This window comes from Siniperca chuatsi, linkage group LG9 (genome assembly GCF_020085105.1).
Source record: "Siniperca chuatsi isolate FFG_IHB_CAS linkage group LG9, ASM2008510v1, whole genome shotgun sequence".
Lineage (NCBI taxonomy): Eukaryota > Metazoa > Chordata > Actinopteri > Centrarchiformes > Sinipercidae > Siniperca > Siniperca chuatsi.
In genome coordinates, this window is record NC_058050.1 from 10,334,048 (window position 1) to 10,357,153 (window position 23,106).

At 38.9% G+C, this 23,106-nt stretch overlaps 4 protein-coding genes and 1 pseudogene across 5 annotated transcripts in view; 3 read left to right on the top strand and 2 right to left on the bottom strand.

Annotated features, from left to right (window-relative positions):
* Positions 1-1,330: 1,330 nt before the first annotated feature.
* Positions 1,331-3,116, bottom strand: LOC122881962 (trypsin-1-like). Its single transcript, XM_044208765.1, has 6 exons — positions 3,032-3,116; positions 2,763-2,913; positions 2,402-2,652; positions 1,853-1,989; positions 1,585-1,686; positions 1,331-1,497 (listed from the first exon to the last, which is right to left on the bottom strand). Exons 1-6 carry the CDS (start codon positions 3,069-3,071, stop codon positions 1,450-1,452), a joined length of 729 nt encoding a protein of 242 aa, XP_044064700.1. The 5' UTR covers positions 3,072-3,116; the 3' UTR covers positions 1,331-1,449.
* Positions 3,117-4,461: 1,345 nt separating this feature from the next.
* On the top strand, positions 4,462-5,924 carry LOC122881961 (trypsin-1). Its single transcript, XM_044208764.1, has 6 exons — positions 4,462-4,566; positions 4,667-4,817; positions 4,928-5,178; positions 5,287-5,423; positions 5,556-5,657; positions 5,775-5,924. The coding sequence occupies exons 1-6, from the start codon at positions 4,527-4,529 to the stop codon at positions 5,820-5,822; spliced, it is 729 nt and encodes a 242-aa protein (XP_044064699.1). The 5' UTR covers positions 4,462-4,526; the 3' UTR covers positions 5,823-5,924.
* A 2,598-nt stretch (positions 5,925-8,522) lies between these two features.
* LOC122881963 lies at positions 8,523-9,959 on the top strand (annotated as a pseudogene).
* A 495-nt stretch (positions 9,960-10,454) lies between these two features.
* Positions 10,455-15,096, top strand: mrpl17 (mitochondrial ribosomal protein L17). Of its 2 annotated transcripts, XM_044208768.1 has the most exons (4): positions 10,455-10,594; positions 10,711-10,903; positions 12,802-12,870; positions 12,979-15,096. In XM_044208768.1, exons 2-4 carry the CDS (start codon positions 10,730-10,732, stop codon positions 13,231-13,233), a joined length of 498 nt encoding a protein of 165 aa, XP_044064703.1. In that variant the 5' UTR covers positions 10,455-10,594; positions 10,711-10,729; the 3' UTR covers positions 13,234-15,096. The 2 variants fall into 2 exon arrangements, with proteins under 2 accessions (XP_044064703.1, XP_044064702.1); XM_044208767.1 differs by having other exon boundaries at positions 10,513-10,903.
* Positions 14,996-23,106, bottom strand: part of tmem145 (transmembrane protein 145) — a 39,460-nt gene continuing 31,349 nt past the window's right edge. Inside the window, exons 12-15 of the mRNA XM_044208766.1 lie at positions 21,626-21,798; positions 20,841-20,961; positions 20,260-20,448; positions 14,996-17,581 (exon numbers count right to left, since the gene is read on the bottom strand). Coding sequence (XP_044064701.1) covers positions 17,339-17,581; positions 20,260-20,448; positions 20,841-20,961; positions 21,626-21,798 — 726 coding nt within the window. The 3' untranslated portion in view covers positions 14,996-17,338. The remainder of the gene's footprint in view (positions 17,582-20,259; positions 20,449-20,840; positions 20,962-21,625; positions 21,799-23,106) is intronic.

A 23,106-nucleotide genomic window follows, 5' to 3' on the forward strand; every position in this document is an offset into this window, starting at 1 on the left:
TACTCAGCAGAATCACAGTTTAGATGCAAAATAAATAAGGTCTAAAGTATGATGTATTGCTATTAGCAGCACTTTGTACAACTCATCGCTATAAAAAAAACATCAATAATTAAACAGTTTGCAAGGGACCATTTTTCACAATGAGTACTTGTACCACTTTTTTACTTTTACTTCAAGATTTGAATGCAGGGTTTTCAGTGGATTATTTAGTATTGCTACTTTTATTTTTGGTAAAGATTTGAATCCGCGATCTATTTGTTGAACGTTGGCCCGTGTTTCTCAGGACAGATTGCACATGTTCACAAGTCACCTCCATATTTAGCTGTGTGTGAACACAGTGTCTCACGGCTGTGTGTTTCTCAGCACCTGTTACCTAAAAACTAAGTGGACTACTTCAGTGAGGCTGCCTTGAGAAACAGATGATAATTTTTGTCATATTTTTTACAAGGCACTTTTTAATAAAAAGGTAGAAAGCAGTGGTGGATGAAGTAAAAGTAGCAATACCACAATTTAGAAATACTCCATTATGAGTCCTGCATTCAAAATTCTACTTGAGTCAAAGTATTAGAATTACCAGGAAGATACACTTAAAGTATCAAAAGTGAAAATACTCTTTGTGCAGAATGGCCCATTTAGTTTTAAATTATGGGCTCAGAAAGATCATACTTCTTTAATCTTTTGTGCACAAGTTAGTTTTGTCATGGGACAAGTCACAACTTTATCCTCATGTAAATCCCAGCATATCTTTGCACTACTGCGTAAGACTAATCAGCCACATTACTGAAAACACCTGTGTGGGTATGCATAGCCTAATCTATAATAATGCATCATAATTTATAGGTAAGTAATAAGTTAATTTTGTATGTCAAATGAAAGTAACTAGTAACTATACCAGTCAAATAAATGTACTGAAGTAAAACAATATTTACAATATTTGCCTTTGAAATGTAGTGGAACAGAAGTATAAAGTAGCATAAATCTACTTATCTACTTTTAATTGATGGTCTTACATTCATAAAGTTATATTGTGCCACTGTTCTGCTGGTCTCAGAGTGAAAAAATAATATTTCTTTATATGCTAATATACAAGAGATGGTGATGATGATGGTTAATTTAGAAATAATTGTTTTTAGAGAAATACTTTTTGGATGTTGGTGTCCTACATATCAACTCATGAATAATGTATAAAAAGAATAAATATATATATATATATATATATATATATATATATATATATATATATATATATAAATTATTTCATTTATTTAGTTTTCTATTTTTATTTACTTTCCCATTCTCTTGATAACAGTTATACTTACAGAACCAATGATTAATTTCAAAGACTTTATTTGTTTCACTTCTTCAACTCCAGCAACAACAAAAAAAGTTGTTATTTGGACAGCCAATAATGTCAGGTTGTCTGTCTGATGTGGTGGCTGGATGGTGGAGTTAATAGTTGGACATTGTGCTGTGCAGCCACTCACTCTGCACACAGACCTGAAAATGGAAAGATATTAGTCAGTTTGTTGCGGTGAAACTACATTGAGGAGGGTTATATTTTTAGTTGATGTAGTGAAACATTACCTTAGAGTAGACACCAGGGTGGTTCTTCTCAGCACATCCGTAGCCCCAGGACACAACACCCTGCAGCTCACCGTTACACACAACGGGACCACCAGAGTCACCCTGAGAGAGAGAAAGAGAATTATTATACCCACATTGTAAACCTTTGCAATGCTGTACTTAATTATGACATGTCATGGCAATACAGCAAATTTGAATTGAGGACTGAAAAAATTTTGTCCAATTTGAAAACACAGGTGTAGAACATGAGAGGGATAGAGAAACACACCTGGCAGGAATCCTTGCCTCCCTCCAGGTATCCAGCGCAGAACATAGTGTTTTCAATCATGCCAGGGTAGGAACTGTTACAGTCCTCATCAGACAGGATGGGGATGTCCAGACACTGCAGCCTGTTGCTGTCAGCAGCTACAAGAAAACAAAAGTGAAGTGTGCAGTAGGATGGATTGTTGGAGATTGCAGGCACATTCTTTTCAAATGTTCATTTAGACCAGTGGTTCTCAAACTTTTTCTGTCAAGTTCATGCCCCCACCACCACCACCAACACACATAAACTGATTGAATTCTTATCAAGCATAACAATATTGGGGAAGCAACAAATTAAAAAAGGAGCCCAGTTGTATTCGATTGAAATAAAATAAATGATTCAGGTCAGCACGATAGCATCAGCAAACTCAACTCAACTCAACTTTATTTATATAGCACCTTTCATACAAACATGCAGCCCAAAGTGCTTCAGAGAGCAAGATTAAAACAGCACCGACAAAAAATGTAACCACTGATTTAGACATAAATAACAAAATAATTGTTTGATACTCACTGGAACTCATGGTGTTGCCCCAGCCAGTGACTTTGCACATGGTGCCAGCTGGGGCACAGCTGGTGGGCAGAGCCACAGGCTGCACATACTGGTTGAGGGTGGCAGGCTGGCTCAGTTTGAGCAGCATGATGTCATTCTCAAGGGTGTAGCGGTTGAAGGAGGGGTGTCGGATGATACGGGAAGCACTAATGAACTGCTCGCTGCCCTCAGTAACTCTGATGTGGTGCTCTCCAAGACGCACCTCAATACGACTGAAAGAGATAGAAGATGGTAAAAGATAGATGCTTGTTTTTTATGTTTGCATGTTCATTCCTCCATCCGATGAATAAGTAAGGCCTAAAGATATCTAGAGTGTGCTTACGACTTGTAGCAGTGAGCAGCAGACACAACCCAGTTCTCACTGACCAGGGAGCCACCACAGAAGTGGTACCCAGCATTCAGAGACACCTGATGGGGCTGGGAGTGGTGCTGGCACTCATATCCACCTACGATCTTGTCATCCTCCGTGGCAACTGAAAACAGAAGTAAGACAGCCAGACATAGTTATTCGTTTTCTGCAGTATAGCAAATACACAAAAGTGCACGATGCATGAAAGGCAATCTGCTCAACAAGTACTGTATCACACTCACAAGCAGCTCCAATGAGCAGAACGAAGACCAGAGACTTCATGGCTGCAATGTATGATCCTGTCACTTGACTCCATGTTTTATATCTACTCCAAGCTGCCTGATTGGTCCAATAATTGCCAATCAAAATAAAAAACACAGAACTTGATAGTGAGGTACTGACCACCAGATGTAGGTGGTTCATTTCAGGATTAGACCCACAAATCAGGGAGTCACAGGCCTGTGATCCAATAATATTAAACCCAGTATGACTAAAACAGCTGGATTGTTCACATAACGCCTTTATTCAAGGCCGAGTCACTTATCGGTACTAGAAGAGCCAGCCAAGATATAATCTCTGAGTACATGAAACTTTACTTTCAACAGCCCTAACATAATGACTGGCACAGAATGGCTGTATATCTTAAAGTGAAATGAATCCATTCAGAGACCTTAGTTTTTAAGTTCAACTCAGGATAATTACTGTGCAAATAATATTTTAGTCGATTGCATTTTTTCTATTTGCTGTTTGACAATCTATTTAATTGCTATTTGTCATTCAACAGTCACTGTTAAACTTCACCAGCAGCAGATCTGCACTGTATTTTAACCCAGATATCAGAGATTTTGTTTTCTACTTCGAAAATACAAAATAATCTTTTGTATTGATCTTGTTCTTTAATATCCCTTTTCATTGTAACAACGTTATAAAACATCATCAGAATACGTTTAAGACAAAAAAAGAAGTTAAAGAGACAGTCGCTTGACATTGACACTCAAATCCAATAATCATGTGCAATCCCATTTAAAGTGTGTTCACTGAGAAGTGTCTTTACTGCTGATTTCATGCAGTAATTGTGCGATTTCGTTTCTGGGTGTTGTTTGTCTCTTGTCACTTCACTGAATCAACATTTTTTTAGGTGTTCTTTCTAAAGAAACCTGGGTTGGTTTTCCTGTGAAAGCCATATTCAACAACTGTGGTTGTGAACCAGGCATCTACAGAGCTGCAACCATGTCTTCATAGCACGAATCCATCCAAGTCAAGGTTACAAACTACGCCCTGTGCCGAATACAAATCCAGTCTCATATATACTCTGCAAAAATGCTGCATGGAATGTTTAGTTTAGAAATAGTAACAGCTGAGATCTCAAGAGAAATTGTAATTTTTGTTCCTCAGGTAAGTGAACTAATTTAAAGGACACAGAGGACATTTGCAACATTGAATTTTAAACTGCATTTAAATGGTTATTTCCCCAATGTCTCTCCTTTATAATAGCATTTAACATGCTTCTTAAAAGCTTTACAAATAATACAATTTCACCCATGCAGCATGTCAGTGCACACCACCCCACAACCAACGAAATATTTGTTTTTCCAATACCCAGAATAATTTTTCCAGGATCCTGATTGGTCAAAAATAACCTTGGGGGTGTGTTCAGTGGGGAACAAGGAGAGGAACCATTCCATATAAACCAGGGCTCCAAGAGAAGTATCACTTCGACAGGTTCACACAGCAACCATGAGGTCTCTGGTCTTCGTTCTGCTCATCGGAGCTGCTTGTAAGCATTTGTCGTTCTGCTTGTATTCAATAGTTCTAATCACTGAATTTAAAATATGGTCACTTGGTTACTGACTATTCGGCCTCCTGTGTGTTCTCAGTTGCCACGGAGGATGACAAGATCGTCGGAGGGTATGAGTGTGAGGCCCACTCCCAGCCCCATCAGGTGTCTCTAAACTCTGGCTACCACTTCTGTGGTGGCTCCCTGGTCAACGAGAACTGGGTTGTGTCTGCTGCTCACTGCTACAAGTCGTATGTCACTCATTAATATCATACAGACAAAGTTTTGCATGTAGGAATGAATCTGCATTTAACAGGCATCATGAAACTCAGCTGCCACTAATCCTCTCTTTCCTCTCAAGCCGTGTTGAGGTGCGTCTTGGAGAGCACAACATCAAGGTCACCGAGGGAACCGAGCAGTTCATCAGCTCCTCCCGTGTCATCCGCCACCCCAAGTACAGCTCCTACAACATCAACAATGACATCATGTTGATCAAGCTGAGCCAGCCTGCCATCCTCAACCAGTATGTGCAGCCTGTGGCTCTGCCCACCAGCTGTGCCCCTGCTGGCACCATGTGCAGAGTCTCTGGCTGGGGCAACACCATGAGCTCCAGTGAGTAACATCAGCATTTTAACACAATGTCACAGAATGTTTCAACATTTGTTTTTATTTGTGTTATTTTAAACTGATTTCACCCATACTTTGTTTTACACATTGTAGCTGCTGACAGGAACAAGCTGCAGTGCCTGGACATCCCCATCCTGTCTTTCAGCGATTGTAATAAATCCTACCCTGGCATGATCACTGATGCCATGTTCTGCGCTGGATACCTGGAGGGAGGCAAGGACTCTTGCCAGGTATGTAACAAGAGGACTCTGTAGAGGTCCTTGTCCTAAACCAGTGCATCTCAGTTCCAAATCCAGAATATTGGAAATTTTCTTCACATATACACTTCATTCTTTATATTGTTCTTATTCTCTCTCTCTCAGGGTGACTCTGGTGGCCCCGTCGTGTGCAACGGTGAGCTGCAGGGTGTTGTGTCCTGGGGCTACGGATGTGCTGAAAAGAACCACCCTGGTGTCTACGCCAAGGTAACTTTCAAAAAAGGATATTTAAACAACACACTGTGTCCAGTTTATTCTGTCGACCTGAACTGCAATGCTATATGCTGATTCACTGTTGTAACTCTGGTCTTCTTCCATTTTTAGGTCTGCCTGTTCAACGAATGGCTGGAGAGCACCATGGCCAGCTACTAAGTGATCCAAACAACAAGTCCAGTCAAGCAGCTTAACACCAATTGCTGTTTATGTTCCATCTTTTGTACTGAACAATATGACAAATAAACAATTTAAAGCACATCATTTGGGTCTGCTTTATGTGCAATAATTTTAAAGAACAGATTCTAGAGTGCAGTTCAGAAAAGGTGGCTTGTTTTTTATAATCTTATTTAATCTTTATTATGACTGACTTTCCAAGTTTCCATGTTACACATGATTTGAAATAACATGATTAATAAGGCTTCCTAATAATGGCTGCTAAAGTTATAAATGTACATGGAAGTATTAACATTACTTGCTAAGTGTGAATTATGAATTATTGATAATTATCAGTGTACTCAACAATAATAACTTAAAAACAAAACGAAAAACTAAAATATCTCATTATAATAAATATTATAGAAATTCACGTTGTGTATGCCTAATTAAAATTAATCATATTTGCTGCTGGCTGTCTGTGCTAACAAACTTCGTTCTCTGTCCATTCACGGTTCTGCCTCTTCAACGATTGGCTGGAGAGCACCATGGCCAGCTAATAAGTCTGATCCTGCGACCACCATCTTACTCTGCTGCCTTTCTTCTGTCATTCTAACTCCAGTATTGTTGTAGAGTAGTGTTGAACAATGTGCAGCCATTTTCCATCTGAGTCAATAAAGTCTTCCACCTTGTCTCCCACTCAATGTTTCTTTCAATTTCAAGCACATTTTGCCCATGTCTTCCTAAATCATGGTACTGCCATCACAATGCTTATAACCATGCTCTGATATTTCACTAAAGTGTTTACCGCTCTTTAAGATACAGTAGAAACAAGGGAATTACTGGTTATCCTGTATCTACTGTACATACTCTGTTTTGACATCCAAACTGGTGAACCTTTTTTACAAAATATGCCACACAATGCGTTGCTATGTACAGGCAACCTGAGAAAGAGAACTGATCATTTGTTACATAAATGACATACAAGTTCATCATTTTAGAGATACAGTGTGTGACTAAAATGTTTAATAATACAGCTAGTGTTCAAATTGGTTTAAAAGCATCATGTGAACAGATTTCTGAATGCAGAATCTCAGTAGTACCTTCACCTAAATGTCAATGTCCTCCATGACATTATACATTATGATAGAATTATGATATGTTGGGGGTGTTTTGGGGGCTGAATGTTCTCACTACTTCGGTGTCCACAATTTCTTTTACTCGATTTTGGGTGTATTCTTAAATAATGCATTCACATTTTAAAATAATAACTAATGACTTATTTTCAATTCATTTTAGTCAGAATTACCTAAACTCTTGTCAAATACAATCAGCTCTGCAAACAGCCCATTACCCAGAGAGAGCGAGAGAGAGAGTCACAACAAGTCAAGCCAATTTATTTATAGAGCAAACAACAACCCTGCAGAGAAATTAAATAGATAAACAAGTGAAATAGAGAAAATAAAAGCACTGTAGTTATGTTAATAATTATGATAGAATATGAAGGATCAGAAAATCCTTCCACTGATAGACATCTGAAGCAGAGACAGAGCTGATAAAAATTCAGACTGAGTAGTCTGGACAACAAGACAAGATGACACAAGCAGTCCTGGAAATCTAAAGGAAACAATCATAACAGAAGAAACTGAGATGCTATTTCTTTTAAAATGTGAGAAATATATTTTTTACTTAGTACTTCTACTCCTGTGTGTACTGACGTGATAGTGAGCTGCTGTAACAAAAGAGTTTCCCCTCGGGGATCAATAAACTATTTCTGATTCTGATTTTGATATAATTATATTGTAGTAGAATTCTGTGGAATTTTAATTTGGTAGCATATCTAGCGGCACATTACGTGACTTAAGTGAGAACATCCCACTGAATGTGACAAATAATACTGCCTCAGTGCGTTGTATTCAGTGATTATTATACATATAAAGTTGCTTTTTACCTGTTGTTTACCTTAATTTACCGCCATTTTTGATTTGACAGTATTTTATTTTTTATTATTCCCGGTAATAATATTCGTCTGTTTATTTTATCTGAATGTGTTTTTTGAATTGTTTTATTAGTTAATGTATTAAGTATTTTCTTTATCCTTTAACTCATTTTTCACTTTGGCACTTTAACAATATTGTTCTCATGACATGACACATTATCATGCCATTACAACTGCTGAACTGAATTGTATTGAACTAAATTGAAAGAGAAATAATTCATAAACATGTATACATTTTAAAGTAGTTGCTCTGTATAGGAGAGCTTTCCCTGCAGTTTTCATTTGGGAACGCCAGAGCCAGTCAGGGAGTCAGTCTGTGGGAGAAGCTCCATCTGGCACTGCATGTGGGGCCGAGTCAAGGTCAGGACGCTGATTACAACCTGTACAAAACATAGTGTACTGTACTCAAAGCAGGCAAGAGCAACAACGGATCAAACAAAAATAATACACACGGTTTCAAGGTACATTTTGTGACAAAACTGAGAAAAATCCCTGAGCAAAAAACAGAGTCCCGTTAAAACTATGAGGCCCCATTTTGGCCAAATTTTACTAAGTATGGCAAACTTTTCCCAGTAGCACTCTTCAAGGGTTTTGATTTGTCAGCAGCACCTGGGATGTTTCTCGACAGCAGGCATAGGTTAAAGCAGTCAATAAAAACCTGGCATGAGTCTAGGAAAATCTTTGCATCTGCATCTACCATCAACCAATCATGAGGTCTCTGGTATTTGCTCTGCTCCTAGGAGCTGTGTGTAAGTATGTAGGCAAACATTAGAAGGAATCAACATTTAGAAATAATCTCAGAATATGTTAATTGTAGGGAATATAGTGCCTTTCAGATTGTTGGTTAATTAACTGCCAAAGAAAATCTAGAAAAACATCAATGAGGCAAAGGGGAAACAAAAATGTTGGACATTTGCAGAGTAACATTTTGTATAGATACTATTCATTCTTTGCAGAGATGTAAATCATTTTGTTTTTCAATTGCTACAGAGGAAAATTGTTGGAGGGTGTGAGTGCACGCCTCATTCTCAGCCCCATCTGTGGTGGTTCCCTGGTCAACGAGTACTGAGTGGTGTCTGCTGCTCACTGCTGCAAATCATGGGTGCTCCACAAACATCATCTCCAAAATAATAAAACAGCAAAAAAGCACTAGTCTCTCACAAATCATCCCTCCTGTTCTCCAATCTCTCTGTCTCAATCACAACTTCTACCTCTCTTTCAGTAAAATGGATATTATCCTTGGTGATCACAACCGCTGGTTCATGGATGGCAATGAGCAGATCATTCCTGCTGTCCGCGTGATCCCTCATCCCAACTATGAGTCCTGGCTGATTAACAATGACATCATGCTGATCAAGCTGAACAAACCTGCCACCATCAACCAGTATGTGCAGCCTGTGGCACTGCCCACAAGTTGTGCCCCCGCTGGCACCATGTGCAAAGTCTCTGGATGGGGTGTGACCATGAGTTCCTGTTTGTATGAAACATATACAGGGCTTCTGTTTCCTGCATCTCCACAGCTACTGAAAGTAACAGGCTACAGTGCCTCAATGTCCCCATCCTGTCTGATGAGGACTGTGACAACTCCTACCCCAGCATGATCACTGAGGCCATGTTCTGTGCTGGATACCTGGAGGGAGGCAAGGACTCCTGCCAGGTGTGTATCTCTGCTGTTGCACAAAGGGCACAAAGTATTTATGACTTGTTTAGTATCTTCAGCACTTCGTTGACACTTAACACTTTCATATATGTTCAACTGCTTTGCTCCCCCACTCTCAGGGTGACTCTGGTGGTCCTGTGGTGTGTAACGATGAGCTGCAGGGTGTTGTGTCCTGGGGCTTTGGGTGTGCAGACAAGAACCACCCAGGTGTCTATGCCATGGTAAAAAAGTCACACAGTGATCATTTATTTCTCTTTTCTGACACAGAAATGTTCTCAAAGCCTGACATAAAGTTTTCAATATGCCTTTTCCATTTACGTTTCCCTCTCTCTTGCATCAGGCCTGCATTTTCACAGACTGGCTGCAGAGCACCATGGCCACTTACTGAGTCCGGTCCAATCCTACCTCTGCCACAGCTGTTTCTATATTGCAAAATCCTGTGTCGATGAAACTTGGAATGGAGATTTAAATAAAACAAGTGTAACACCTACATTTTTAGTATGTTTTTTTAGTTTCTATCCCTCAGTCTCTCTCTTTCTCTTTCCTTATGGTCTGCCTTGCAAAACTACATGGCAAATGAAATGAGGGGAAAATTAATTAATATTACTTATATTTGCTTTATAATTAAAAGTCATATTATACAACATTGAGGCCAATCAGTTATAATCGACAAATAATAGATAAAACAGAACAATATTATGAAGAAATAGTATTAAAAATAATCAAGAAATAGGTCTGTATAAATTAGGAAACACTGAAATTAAAAAATAAAAGATACTGAGCATGATTTCCGAATTAAGAGTTAAATTATAGTATACTGAACTACAACACCTTTGTATATAATAATCCAAACAAACAGCGTCACAAAGATATACAGGCAACCAAGTGTCCTCTATCACTTCTTTTTAAGAATCAGAATAAGAATAATATCTTGATATTTTTGCTGTGGTTCTTCGTTTTCATTGTATCTGGTTGCAGTGAGTTTAGCGGAACTGTCGCGCCCCAGTTCCATGACCAAGTCGGACAAATTTGACGACGCACCACGAATGTCAAACCCTCAAACCAAGCAAACTTCGCATTGACTCTACTGACCTCAGGATTTGTTCTTACATTGAGGTAACTGCTCTATAATGTAGATAGAGGACGGGTTAAAGAGATTATACGCTTCATTCGGAAACCATTTCCCCTTTATGTAGTTTGATTTTCGGTTTGTTTGTCGCGGTCTCTCGCAGGCAAATCTAACCGGACAAGATGCGCCTCACGTTGCAAATGTTGATCTCCCACGGCCGGGTGGCCCGGAAGATGGGTCTAGGTCCTAAGTCCCGACTCGACATGCTGCGGAACATTTTGACAGGACTGGTCCGACACGAGAGGATAGAAACCACGCTGGCCCGAGCAGATGAAGTCCGCTTCTATGCCGAAAAGGTAACGACAACCTGGTGGTGCTGCTAGCAAGCTAACGGTAACATTGTCGTCCATTAAGCTAATGTTTCAGTATTTGACCAGTTCTAATTAGCCAAATGGAAACAGTGTAGAAGCTACATAAAACACATCGGTCGTCCTGAAATGTTGTGCTTTGAAGGATCAACATCAGCCAGCAGGCATTTGGTGAAGGGTTTGTCCATAAAGCTTTAGAGTGGAAAAAGAAAAGTCAATAGTTAAGAATAGAAATATGTGAAATCTCAGTTAATAGCTGGGCAATGTTATCATTTCAGTAAAACTAGCATGGTTTAATGTTAAATTGATATTTAATTTGATGTGCACATTGTAATTGGGGGGACATGAAATACTAATTAATATCTGTAACAAAATGAGTTATAAAACTAATATGAACACACTTCATTGGCCAAATTGTATTGAACTGATAAAAGGCAACCGGGTCTTCATCAGGCAGCTGGATCTTCATGGTATCAAGGTATATGTCGGCACAACATTGATTTCTATCATCTGACATCACGTCAAGTGATTAAAATACAAAAAAATATTACAATACGACCCTTCAGATACATTATCAAAAGTCAAATCAGTTGCAAAAAAGTTATAGAAATCACAAATGATAATAATATTGATACATGAATACATACAGTGATGTAACACATATAATATTTATATACAAACATTTTAAAAAGAGCAGTACCATAACATGTCAACACCACAAACCTTGTAAGTGTACATATTTTCTGTTTTATTTTGCCTTTTGTAAGCCCAATAAAGTTTTGGGAGCTTTTGTCCACTGCTGTGATACTCTCCACTTTTCCTTCATTGAATCTGTTATCCTGCATCTGGACTAAGTATTGAACAGGATGTGCACACAAATGTTGTGCAGTAATCCAACCTGGATATTTTATATGGGCAAAAGTATGTAGACATTACATCCATATGTGATTATTGAACATCTCATTACAAAACCATGGGTATTAATATGCTGTTATGACAGCCTCCACTCTGATGGAAAGGCTGTGTTTTGTTCCCTTTCAGCCACAAGAGCATTAGTTAGGTCACTGATGTTGGTCAATAAGGCCTGGCTTTCAGTCTGCGCTCCAGGTCATCCCAGAGGTGTGGGGGTCGAGGTCAGGGGTCTGTGCAGGCCAGTCAAGTTGTTCCACACCAAACTGAGAAAACGTTTTCTTTATAAACTCTTTGTGCATGAGGGCATTGTTATCGGAAAATGGCCTGTTGCTACAATGTTTGAAGCATGGTATTGAATAAAATATCATAATATGCTCTAGCACTACGATTTCCTTTAATTTTGAACTAAGAGCCTAACCACAAAAAACAGCCCCAGACCAAATGTACAAAAAATAGGTGCACAGGGGTGTCTAGATATTTTTGGCCATATAGTGCAGATGCTAAGTTTCCTCATCATTTAGTTGGATCACTATTGCCATTAAACTATCCAAACAAAATATTACTGGTTATCTAATATGTGACAGTACATGGGTTGGTAGATGTTGATGTGTTGTGACATGTTTCGTGTAAAGGCCAGCCATGCTTGTGAACAGTTTAGTCATTTTTATAAATGTTTTGCACTGTGCAAACTGCTAGTGATTGTAATGAGAGGAAAGATTAAGTATTCCTGCAGAAGCCCTGAGACGTCCTCCAGGTCGTTTTAGGGTCCCTGGACTTAGTGTAACAATCACTGCACCACATACCAGCTTGATTTTGCTTTGTCCCAAAATGTTCATCCCACAATGTCTAACTTTATGTATTTGCACTCACCAAGATCATTTTATATGAAGACAGTCTCACAACATATTCTGATTTTAATTTCTCTTTCTTCCACACACAATGGTTCTGACTGTATGTGTTTTCTTTTTACCCAGCTGGTTGACTATGCCAAAAAGGGAGACACTGATGAGAAGGCGATGAAAATGGCTAGCTTTTGGCTGACGGTATGTGTCTGCAGCATTTCTCAAATGTGTGAAGTTTCACGCTGTGTCCCTCTGAATGTTAAACAGTCATGTGAATTTGTTTAGTTTGAGTCTGATTCTTCTCTTCAGGAAAAGGATCTGGTCCCAAAGCTCTTCAAGGTCCTTGCTCCACGTTTTGAGACTCAGTCAAATGGCTACACGCGGATGGTGCGCATCCCCAACAGACAGAACTTGGACAGAGCTAAGATGGCTGTCCTGGAGTACAAAGGCAACCCCTTCCCGCCTCTCTATCCTGTGAAAAAAGAAAATGAACTCACTCTCGTCAACCAGCTGCTCAAAGGCTACAAAGAGGAGAGGGCACAACAGTTAACTGCAAAAGCTTAATTAAAACCATGCCAGTGTTGGATCAGTGATAGTGGTCGCAGTTGGGTGCTGAAATTCTTCTGAAGAGTCATTTGCAGATGCTACAGATTGTGGCTTGTAGAGACTGATACATTTCTTCACCAAACAAAAGAACAGTTCCAGCTCCAGAGTCAACTGAAGCCAAGAAAATTGCTGAAAAAGGACATTTCTGAGAGATTGTGTATTAATAAATATTATTTCTTAACAGAAGTAACAGATTTTTGCTTTATTTCTTTGAACACAGGTTTGCCCTGTTGACCAAGGGAGATCTGGTTAGTACAACAGCAGCAATGTTTTTCTGGCACATATTGAATGGGTACTTTAGCGATTTAGTATTGCACTTCCATAAAGTTGGAGGACTTGTGAGACAGAATTGTTTTTGTTTTGTTTTTTTAAAAGCAGATGCTGTGACATCCTGACTTTTAGTCCCTAGTTTGAGTCAGTCTCGAAAAACACTGGATTCTACATTTCTCATAATGCAACTGGATCGCATCTTTCATTAGAGCTCCCTGCTTCTTATATGCCTACTTTGTTCAAACTCCACACCTCCAGTTTGCAATACAGGTTTCCTATTATAAATGTGTTGTCTTCGAGCACAAGCAGCGATGACTGATGGTTTTTCAAAACTTTGGAAAGCTCCCTGCACAAGACACTACACAACTGTTTACACAGGGTGAGTAGTAGTCCTGGTGATGAGTAAACTGACTATTGCTAGCTACAGTAGCCAGGAAGCTCATCGACTGTTAGTGACAATTTTAGCAAAAATTTGAATGATCTTTTAATTGGTTAATCCATCCATCAATTTCTGCCACTTATTTAAGTCCAGGTCACGTTAACTGATTAATTACTATACTATTATCATACTATATTACTAAGAACTATTGTCATATACAGCTGGGGAGTACTGACAAACATGTGAAATAAATGTGTGTATTTAATAATTGTTGGCCTTATTGTCCCTACTGGTTTTCTGACATTCTTTGACTGATATGACAATGTATTAAATTGCTTTCTACATTGTACTGAAAAGGTCTTACAAAAAGTCTTAAATTTAATTTGGTGAACACTGGAGAAATCCTTTATGACAAGGCAATGTCTGCAGTGAAAAAGGAATATTATGCTGTACTATATTGTACAGCATTTTTTTTATTTTGTCATCCTGGTGGACAAACAATACAACATCTGAATGATACATCTTTATGATACAAAAGCACAAGCAAAGTCTCAGCTAAGTTGAACTGGAACAGATTAACAAAGACAGTATTTACATATTCTTGTACTATTGTATTGGGTTGTATTCAATTTATAGGATGTAAGACAGATGAAAGGGAGTTACATTTTATCACTTCATCACAAAATTATCCTGAACTGAACATCACATTGTTACCAAATAATAAAAGAAGTTTGAAGTCTTTCCTTTAAAGATGTTTAGGCTGAAAGCCATTTACAAATTTAGACCCTTACTGGAGAACGAGTACAGACAGGCACAGTTTGTTGTGACTCTGCGCTTCAGCAGTCACAGAGAGGGCTACTCGCAGTGACTAAAATAATTAGGCTAGCCTACATCAGATCGTGACCAGCGTGAAGTGTGTCCCTGTGGTGTTTTACTTTAATGGACTCTTGTAATGAGAACAGATTCTAAATATGATTTACAGATATTAGATTGACTCTTTTGGACACATGCCCTTGTCCTAACTAGAACACGGACACAGTAGCCAAATAATACACACGCCCAGACAAGGCCTCTAATAAAACCATATTTTTTTTATTATTTTGGCAAAAAGTGTATATGTACAGCGTATTCAGAATTGTCATTTGACACCATTAAAATGCATTTGAACAGTGCTTCAGTGATGTGCTCTTAACCAGATCGCTCTGAGTAGCCTAAAAGCTGTGCTGTTTTCTGTCATGCATACATAATCTCTTTTCTTCAAGTTCTCTCCCTCAAGTGTGTGTCGCAGTCCTGTAATTGTATGTCAATATACACAATGTTGAAGCCTGTCTGTTAGTTGAGTCACCCAGTGTCTATTCAGTCAAGTCATGGCAACCATAACAACATAAGCAACAGCAGACAAAATGGCAGACATGCCTAATATAAACCAGACACATTATCAGAAATAACGACTAGTACTCTAATTCAAGTATCATTCTGTTTGACATTCAAGTTACACCTCTGACTACACTCTTACAAGTTACAAACCACAGTCCTAACATCCTAAAGTACTCCATTACAGCAAGATAGCCATCGATAAATCTGTGAACTATTAGCCGAGTACCACCATTTTTAGGGATCAGAAATCAATGAAGGCTCGAGATAAAATTGGTGAATTTGTTAGTGTCTTTTCACTGATTTTTTTTTCAGTTTCTGAATTGCAGTTAGCTGGTGGTAAACTCAATGACACTCTTACATGACTTATCAACTTCAGTAATTCAATGTTAAATTAGTTGACTAAGCATGATACGTTCCCTACAATGTCCAGACAGTCGATGACATTTTCAGACTGTATTTACAGGTGTATCCATCTGGAATAGATGAAATCTTGATGTGGTGTGAATACAGGTTTCAAAAGCAGTCTTATAAGATGACATCATCACGAATAAACAGACTAAGACCAGGAACATTAAAGTGCTCCATGCAGGACAGACCAAATGTACAGTTGTGTTGCTGCCGTTTTCACAGTTCATCTACAAGGATTTTTTTTTTGTCATAGCTCAATGGCATAGCTTAGGGATACAAAACTAGTAATAGTTGTTCAGTTTTTCACACGCTTTAAACATTAAAGTGAGATAAAGCCAACAAATACAGGGGTGAGGATAAAGTTACTTGTATTTAAGAAAAGGCAGCCTCCTGCTCTTAAATCTTGGATGTGTTGGAGCGGGAAGCCAAACAGAAAGAAAAGATAATTTGACAAAAGGTGTACTGTAGTATTCTAATAACTTTAAAATCACCCCTGTCCTTGTGCTGTATTGCATCAGTACATTCACCAACGTCTACATACACAGAAATGACATTTTTGAGCAGGCATATTCTGCACTCCAGTTGAAATTCAACTAAAACTGATATAGTATAATATTGGTTTTATATTGTATTTCAGACAGCGCAAGAGGGTTTTGATTGGAATAACAATTAACAGAATTTATCCAGTCAAAAATATACTAAAGCCTATTGTATGTAATTACAAAAGTATAGATTTCAATACACACAATAAGCAAATATTGTATGGTCACGTGAAGTACATTTATCAGCTTTTTGGACGGGAAATACAATACAAACATGCGTGTTTTACGAGTACCTAGAAGTGCCCACAGTAAACGTGACATTTTACATTTACACATCAATCCAGAATAACCAGCTGCAATGAAGGCATATAAGAATATAAATTAATCCAACAAACTCTATAGAGTAAATATCTATGCTTTATCAAAATGTGTCAAAACATAAAAAAACCTTTAATATTTTTTTTAATATTTGTTTTTTTTACATGAATTTGATAAATGTAATGGCATGAGCATATTTTGATGGTCACAGCACCAACTGGAATTTAATGATGTGGGAAAAAAACATGAAAACAAATGTTTTGAAATAAAACTATATAGACTGGTTGCTCGCTCCAGTTGTAGCTATTTACAAACTCTTTCAGGCACACCATCAATGCCTCATGAATTTTAGAATAAAAGTATTTCAAGAATTTTGTTCATTTCCGCATCGTGCACAGCTATCATTCTATTGCTCTGGCTACATCCACTTTGTCATCTTTCTCCCTGTGTGCCTTTTACTGGCCAGCATCAAATATTTATTGCTTCTTTATTCTTTAACAAGCTCAGCACTCTATCTCACAGCCATTTCCCCCTCACTTCTCCATTCGGGTTATTTCCATTAACAGGTGAAAAGGGACCGTTTAGGGATTCACTTTTCTGATGGTTTCTCTTCTTCGTCCATCCAAACTTTTTATGCCCGTCCCTTTTGTCTTTAAAAAGTAACACCTTGAATTCCACTCTCTTTTACTTAGTATTGTCATTCTGTCCGTTCCCTCTGTGCCTTCCCCTCTCTCCCTCTGTCCTGCCCGGTCCCGTCCTTCTCGCCGTCTCATGCCTTCGTTCCGAATCCCCCTCCTCCTCCTCCGCTCTGCATGCTGAAATACTCGGTGAAGGAAGGGAGCCGGGGCGGCAGCGGAGGAGAGTGTGCGGCCGGGCGTGGGGGTATCGGAGGCGGAGGTGGGGGCAATATCGACGTCAAGTCAGCAGCAGTGGTGATGATCTTCTGCTCGCTGTTCCTCGGCACCTCCGGTCCTTTACGGGCCACCGTCTCCTCCACCGTCTTCACCGGGTCCTGGAAAGAAGATGATTTTACACTTTTGACCTGGTTCGATCCTCTGAATGTAGGTTACGGAAATGTGTTGCCCTGGTTGGAAAGTGACCTTGCACTATGTCAGTAACACCATACTATTCATCACATTTTGACAGCTTCCTCCACAGCTTACTGATGCTGTGGTGGTTATATAGGTCCAGGTAAATTAAACATGTACTGGGTTTCCTGAACTCCAGTTCAGATACTTTACTCTCCACAAACCCAAAACTGACCCTATTGTACATTAGTGTTTATTGTATGGAAGAGCCTTTATGTAGGCCTGGGCAATATGTTTGAAATCATTATTATTATTTTCATTATTGATTAATCTGCCAGCTTTTTTCTTGATTAATCTATTGACTGTTTGGTCTACAAAACATCAGAAAACAAAAATGTCCATAAAAATGTCATCAAAAAGTCACATCATCAAATGTCTTGTTTTGCCTGACCAACAGTCCAAAACTCAAAGACATTAAATTTAGTATACTGTATGACACAGAAAAGCAGAACATTCTCACATTTTAAACTGGAGCCATAAAATCTTTGGTATTTTTTCTTGAAAGTGACAAAAGATTAACAAATTATCAAAATAATTAATTAATTAATTATTAATTTTCTGTTGATTGACTAACTGACCAACCACTGCAACTCTACAAAAATCACATATAAAATAATCAAACAGATTTTCAAAGCAATGAACAGTGTTCCACTGTTATGCATTATGCATGTGTAAAACCAACATTTTAGTAACTAAGTTTGGTTAGTTTTTAAGTACAGTATGCTCTGAATCAATAATTTGGTCAACAGAAATTATGAAATTATGATTCTGCTGAAATTTGACAAACGATAATTGAATTATCGCCCAGCCTTACCTTCATGTTGTCTGTGTAAAGATGTACACATTCCATATCTTACTTGTCTTCATTATCATTTGATTCTTTATTTTCAGCTGCAACCTATGAATGGCTAATTAGGCATTTTCCCAAATTTACTAAAACCCACAGTTACAGAATTAAGCCCCTCCAACTTGGATGCTTTCATAATCTTGCCCATCTTGTAATAGAAAATGCGTTTTATCTGTAAATGGTTTTCTAGACAATTTTCAATCTGGCTTCCGACCACATTATAGCACAGAGACTGCTGTGATTACTTCAAAATTCACCCTTTAGGCCAAATACTGCAAAACAATAAGACTGCATGCCATAATTTATATAGCTACGGAGACAACTCTCAGATTTACTTTGCTTTTTCACCAAATGACACTGGTCTAATAGACTCACTGTGTCAATGGCAGGTAATCACATGCGACTACATTTCCTTCACTTATATAAAGACTGAGTGCATTCTATTTGGCAACAAAGAGGAGAGACTCTCATTACCCACCTGGATACCACAATAATAAAGACTAGTGGCTGAGTTGAAAATCGTGGTGTTTTATTGTACTTAGATTTTTAGTAGCCACACTCTTGCTTGGTCTTCCCAGTGTCTTCCAATTAGATGTCTGTGGCAAATGCAGCAATTCTGGTGGTAGATTTCTAACAAGAACCAGGGGAACTAAGCACATTACTCCTCTTTAAACTGGCTTCCAGTTAGACAATTAATTCCGAAGTGCTAGTACTAGATTGTAAAACACATAATGACGTACATCAGAACATCACAACCAACTTCATCCTAAGACACTTTCAAATATAAATTCAAAACTAGTTTGCTCTACTGCACTTTTGTTATATTTTGGGCTATTACTGACATTTAACTTTATTAATTTTCATTGTCTTTAAGTTTTAATGCCTTTTCATACAAACGTGTTTGAAAGGTGCTGCACTTGTAAACTTGTTTCTCCTTGTCATGACTTTGTGTCAGTTGTCATGCATTTTGTCAACTTTGTACCAAGTATTTGGGTTTCCTCTTCGTGTTGTATTATTCCTGCTAGTGTCTGCACATTGTATCAGTGTAGTTGAAGATTCTGAGCTCGTCTTCTGTCACTCATTTCTGCGCAGTATGAAAAAGCAACTTCCACAGATTTGAAAGTTCCCCAAGCTAGACAGTTTATCAAGGCAAACACGACGCCTTAATTTGGTCTTGTCAGAGTTTCTATTTAATCATTATTTCCTTGTGCCCAAGTGTTTTCATATCAATGCGTGTGCTATGTTTCGCTGTGCTTACTGTCATTCACCTGAAGCCCACAGGAAGGGACAGCGGTTTCTGCCAAGAAATAATCCTTACAAACTGTGTTGTTACACTGATGCCTTCTAATTTGAGGCCTCTCTGTTAGATGAGACAGCAGTTAATTTCAAGCTAGGTTTGACACAGTAACGTTTGCATTTTAAAAGCATCAAAAAGTGACTACGACATGGATAAATCTTATTATTCACAGCATGCACTTCAAAATGGTTGAGAGACGTTTAAACTGAATATAGACACATAGTACATGGGCTAAAATTCTCATATTTACCTTTAACCTGTTTCTGTGCCTTCATTTACTTCACTTGTTCATGAATGGGGCAGATTTAATAGAAATGAATGAATAACAACAATTGATTTCATGTGAATTTATCTGTTCAGTCATTTGCATAAACACAGCACTTGCTGTGTCTTCAGCTTCAACAACTTCAATCCAGGATATTAAGCATGCATCCAAAAACACGTCAAGTCAGACTCACTGATTGGATGGAGAAGAGTTCAGTGAAGTTGGGTTGAGAGTCTCCCAGGAAGGAGCTATTTCCATAGGCATGATGGGGGAAGCTCTCCGCCCCCTCGCCTACTTTCGGACTGGACAGCAGGATCCCAATCTGGGACGTCCGAACATGATATGGGAAGTTCTTATTGGCTGCTGAAGGTCGTGTGATAACCTAAGGGACAAAAGGATGAAAAGATATGATGATTTCCACTGATTCTATGTACAAACAGTATATATAGTAGCTAACACATAACCAGAGCATGTACGGTTCAAGTGAGAAGTGAGAATTGCAGTGCATGCCGTGAGCAGGAATATAAAAGGAAATTTGCGTGAGCAGTGCGGCCCATTAGTAAAGAACAATGTGTCGAAGGTGAGGAAGAGGTAGATAATGATGTGTGGAGGAGACAATCAGCATGAGGCAGCACTCAAGGATAGTGAATAATGTATGACTGACAGTGGAAATAATGACCCTTGAATAATGTGAACTATGTAGAAGTGCAAGGGTCTGTATGAGTATGTGTGTGTGTGTGTGTGTGTGTGTGTGTGTGTGTGTGTGGTACGAACGAGGAAGACGATGTGAGCGTAGAGGTGAATGCCGAGCTGAATGCCGTTGACGATCTTCTCCCGAGCCCAACGAGGAATCCCAAAGTTGGCGATCAGAGCCATAACAGGCACTGCAAAAAACCTGAGGAAGACAAGTGAGTAGATTGAGGATAATGGTGTGGAGAAAACACATTAAAAGAAGAGATGAGAACAGAGTTTGATGGTGAGAGAAAGAGAGGCAGAGAGAGTAGAAATAGATGTAAAGCACACAGAAAGATAAAGATGGGAGGAGAGGAGAGGCGTAGATAATGAGGCGGGAGATAGTGGCAGCAATGAGAGAGAAATGCAGAGATAATATTAGTCTTTGTAATCTACCCTTCATTTCAAGCTCATGCTATTATACAAAGTGAGTGAAGGGCAGAGAAGCTGAGCAGAGTGTGTCGAAGGGTTTTTCCTCAGGGTTGTGTAAATGAAAAACACAACTTTCCAGTACAAAGCTTTAAACTACAAATATATGGGAGCATAAATTATTCTAATAGAAGAGACCTCATCAGCTGAGTAAAAATAGATATTTTCCTATAGCAATCATTGCTCAAGTACAATTATCTTTGTAAAATAAACAACTTTTCATTCCCGGACAGCGAAAGCATCAGCTATCTAGTGCACAGTTTTACAGAGCGGTATAAATTATTCAAATTGAAGAGACCTCAAACGAACAAATGTGTATTTTCCTACTCCTGAAATCTCTCGCTCAGGTGCTATTATCCGGAGCGAGGGCAGCGTGGTGGAAGCTGTGCAGGTCTCACCATAGTGTGTACGTGGTGAAGAAAGGGATGTAGAAGGGCTGTTTCTCAGGGTAGTGTTTTAGAGAGACCAGCACGGCGTAGCAGAACCATACGTAGGCCAGCAGCTGCAGGCCCATCAATCCGTAGCCTGCAGGGCTGTCATAGGCGTACAGCACTTCACCTGGGTCAAAGAACTGGCACAGGAACATGAGAAGTTATGCCAAAACGAAGACACACACATTAAACAAGCTAAACATTTACGCAAAGTAGAAAAGAAAAATCTGTAGGCTTGACTACACTTTGTGGTCTGTGCCCTAATTACTAAGATGGATTGCTCGTGGTTCCGCAGATGCAGTCCGATGATGGAGCCAAAAACTCAGCTTGTAGCATTCTGTGTGAGTCTTTGACATTGACACTTCTTCTCCACAAGTAGGTCATCGGCATGTGTGTGCACAAGTTTGTGGGCGTGTGTGCTTGCATCTGCGGACACTAGATTGCATTTCACAGTCCAGTGACTGGATAGCATTGGCCATACAGGGTTACCCTTGCTACATAATGCATACGTGTGACGGCTCGGTGTGGAGCTTCTTGGGATCCAAGTAGTCAACCATAGCCTGTCAGATTCCCAACTGCAGGCCCAGTGCCAGGAACACTTTTCATGTCTTCATTGCAGTCCAATTGTAACCTAGTTTGGCGTATTTTTAGTAGGAGCTCCCCTGAGTTCTGAGCTCTTTAATAGCAGGGACCATGTAAGAGGGCAGGCGGTAGATAAATTACACTTCTTCAAATCCACATATTGCAGTGTGAGAGATGACTATAGGCTCCAGTGTTAAATATAGCACGAATACTTTCACTTCACTATTCCCACTGGGTCATTACAATGCTGTATTCAAAGACTGTAATCCAATGTCCCTAAATGTACCATCATTACATCTGACTGTGCTGAAGCCTCTTCAGTATGCAGCGATGTATATAACTGTAACACATGAGTGTGTTATTAATTCATAAGCTCAACATCATAGCTGGTGAAATCGGTTTCCATCTTCACATACAGAATACAGAGACACAGTATAATTAATGAGAGTGGAAATCTCACAGTATGCTGATTAGTAAATCTAACTTTCCAATCCCAGGAAACCTTAAAAGGTCTAAGATTTATGATCTCAGGTACAGTAGTGAGTACTACAAACCTCTTTAGTTGTGTTTGTAGTAATTTGTAACTCATCCAGGAATTTCTTTTTTTCCCCTTAACAATCAACTTGATGTATATTGTAATTAGCAATATATCAATGTAATGAGCAACTTGACAGAAAAAGCCATTACAGCCCACGTTGATCTGTGGGCCCAACTCTTCCATGAATCTTTATGAGATTATTAAAAAAGCCAAAGAGAGCAATAATATGAATGCAGATGCTGTGTCAAGCATTGTCAAGTCAGAAATCTTGCACCCAGTCATCCTGGGCGTATTTCAGGCGCTGCTTTAAAGTCACATCTGAAGAGGT

Bases quoted from the DNA above. Each gene is read 5' to 3' on its own strand.
- LOC122881962 (XM_044208765.1), bottom strand. From the start codon at position 3,071: ATGAAGTCTCTGGTCTTCGTTCTGCTCATTGGAGCTGCTT. The intron at 1,990-2,401 runs GTGAGTATCAAA...GTTTTCTTGTAG, and splicing joins GGGCAACACCATGAGTTCCA to CTGCTGACAGCAACAGGCTG. The intron at 1,687-1,852 runs GTGTGTTTCTCT...TCTCTCTCTCAG, and splicing joins GAGGCAAGGATTCCTGCCAG to GGTGACTCTGGTGGTCCCGT.
- LOC122881961 (XM_044208764.1), top strand. From the start codon at position 4,527: ATGAGGTCTCTGGTCTTCGTTCTGCTCATCGGAGCTGCTT. The intron at 5,424-5,555 runs GTATGTAACAAG...TCTCTCTCTCAG, and splicing joins GAGGCAAGGACTCTTGCCAG to GGTGACTCTGGTGGCCCCGT. The intron at 5,658-5,774 runs GTAACTTTCAAA...TTCCATTTTTAG, and splicing joins ACCCTGGTGTCTACGCCAAG to GTCTGCCTGTTCAACGAATG.
- mrpl17 (XM_044208768.1), top strand. From the start codon at position 10,730: ATGCGCCTCACGTTGCAAATGTTGATCTCCCACGGCCGGGTGGCCCGG. The intron at 10,904-12,801 runs GTAACGACAACC...CTTTTTACCCAG, and splicing joins TCCGCTTCTATGCCGAAAAG to CTGGTTGACTATGCCAAAAA. The intron at 12,871-12,978 runs GTATGTGTCTGC...TCTTCTCTTCAG, and splicing joins TGGCTAGCTTTTGGCTGACG to GAAAAGGATCTGGTCCCAAA.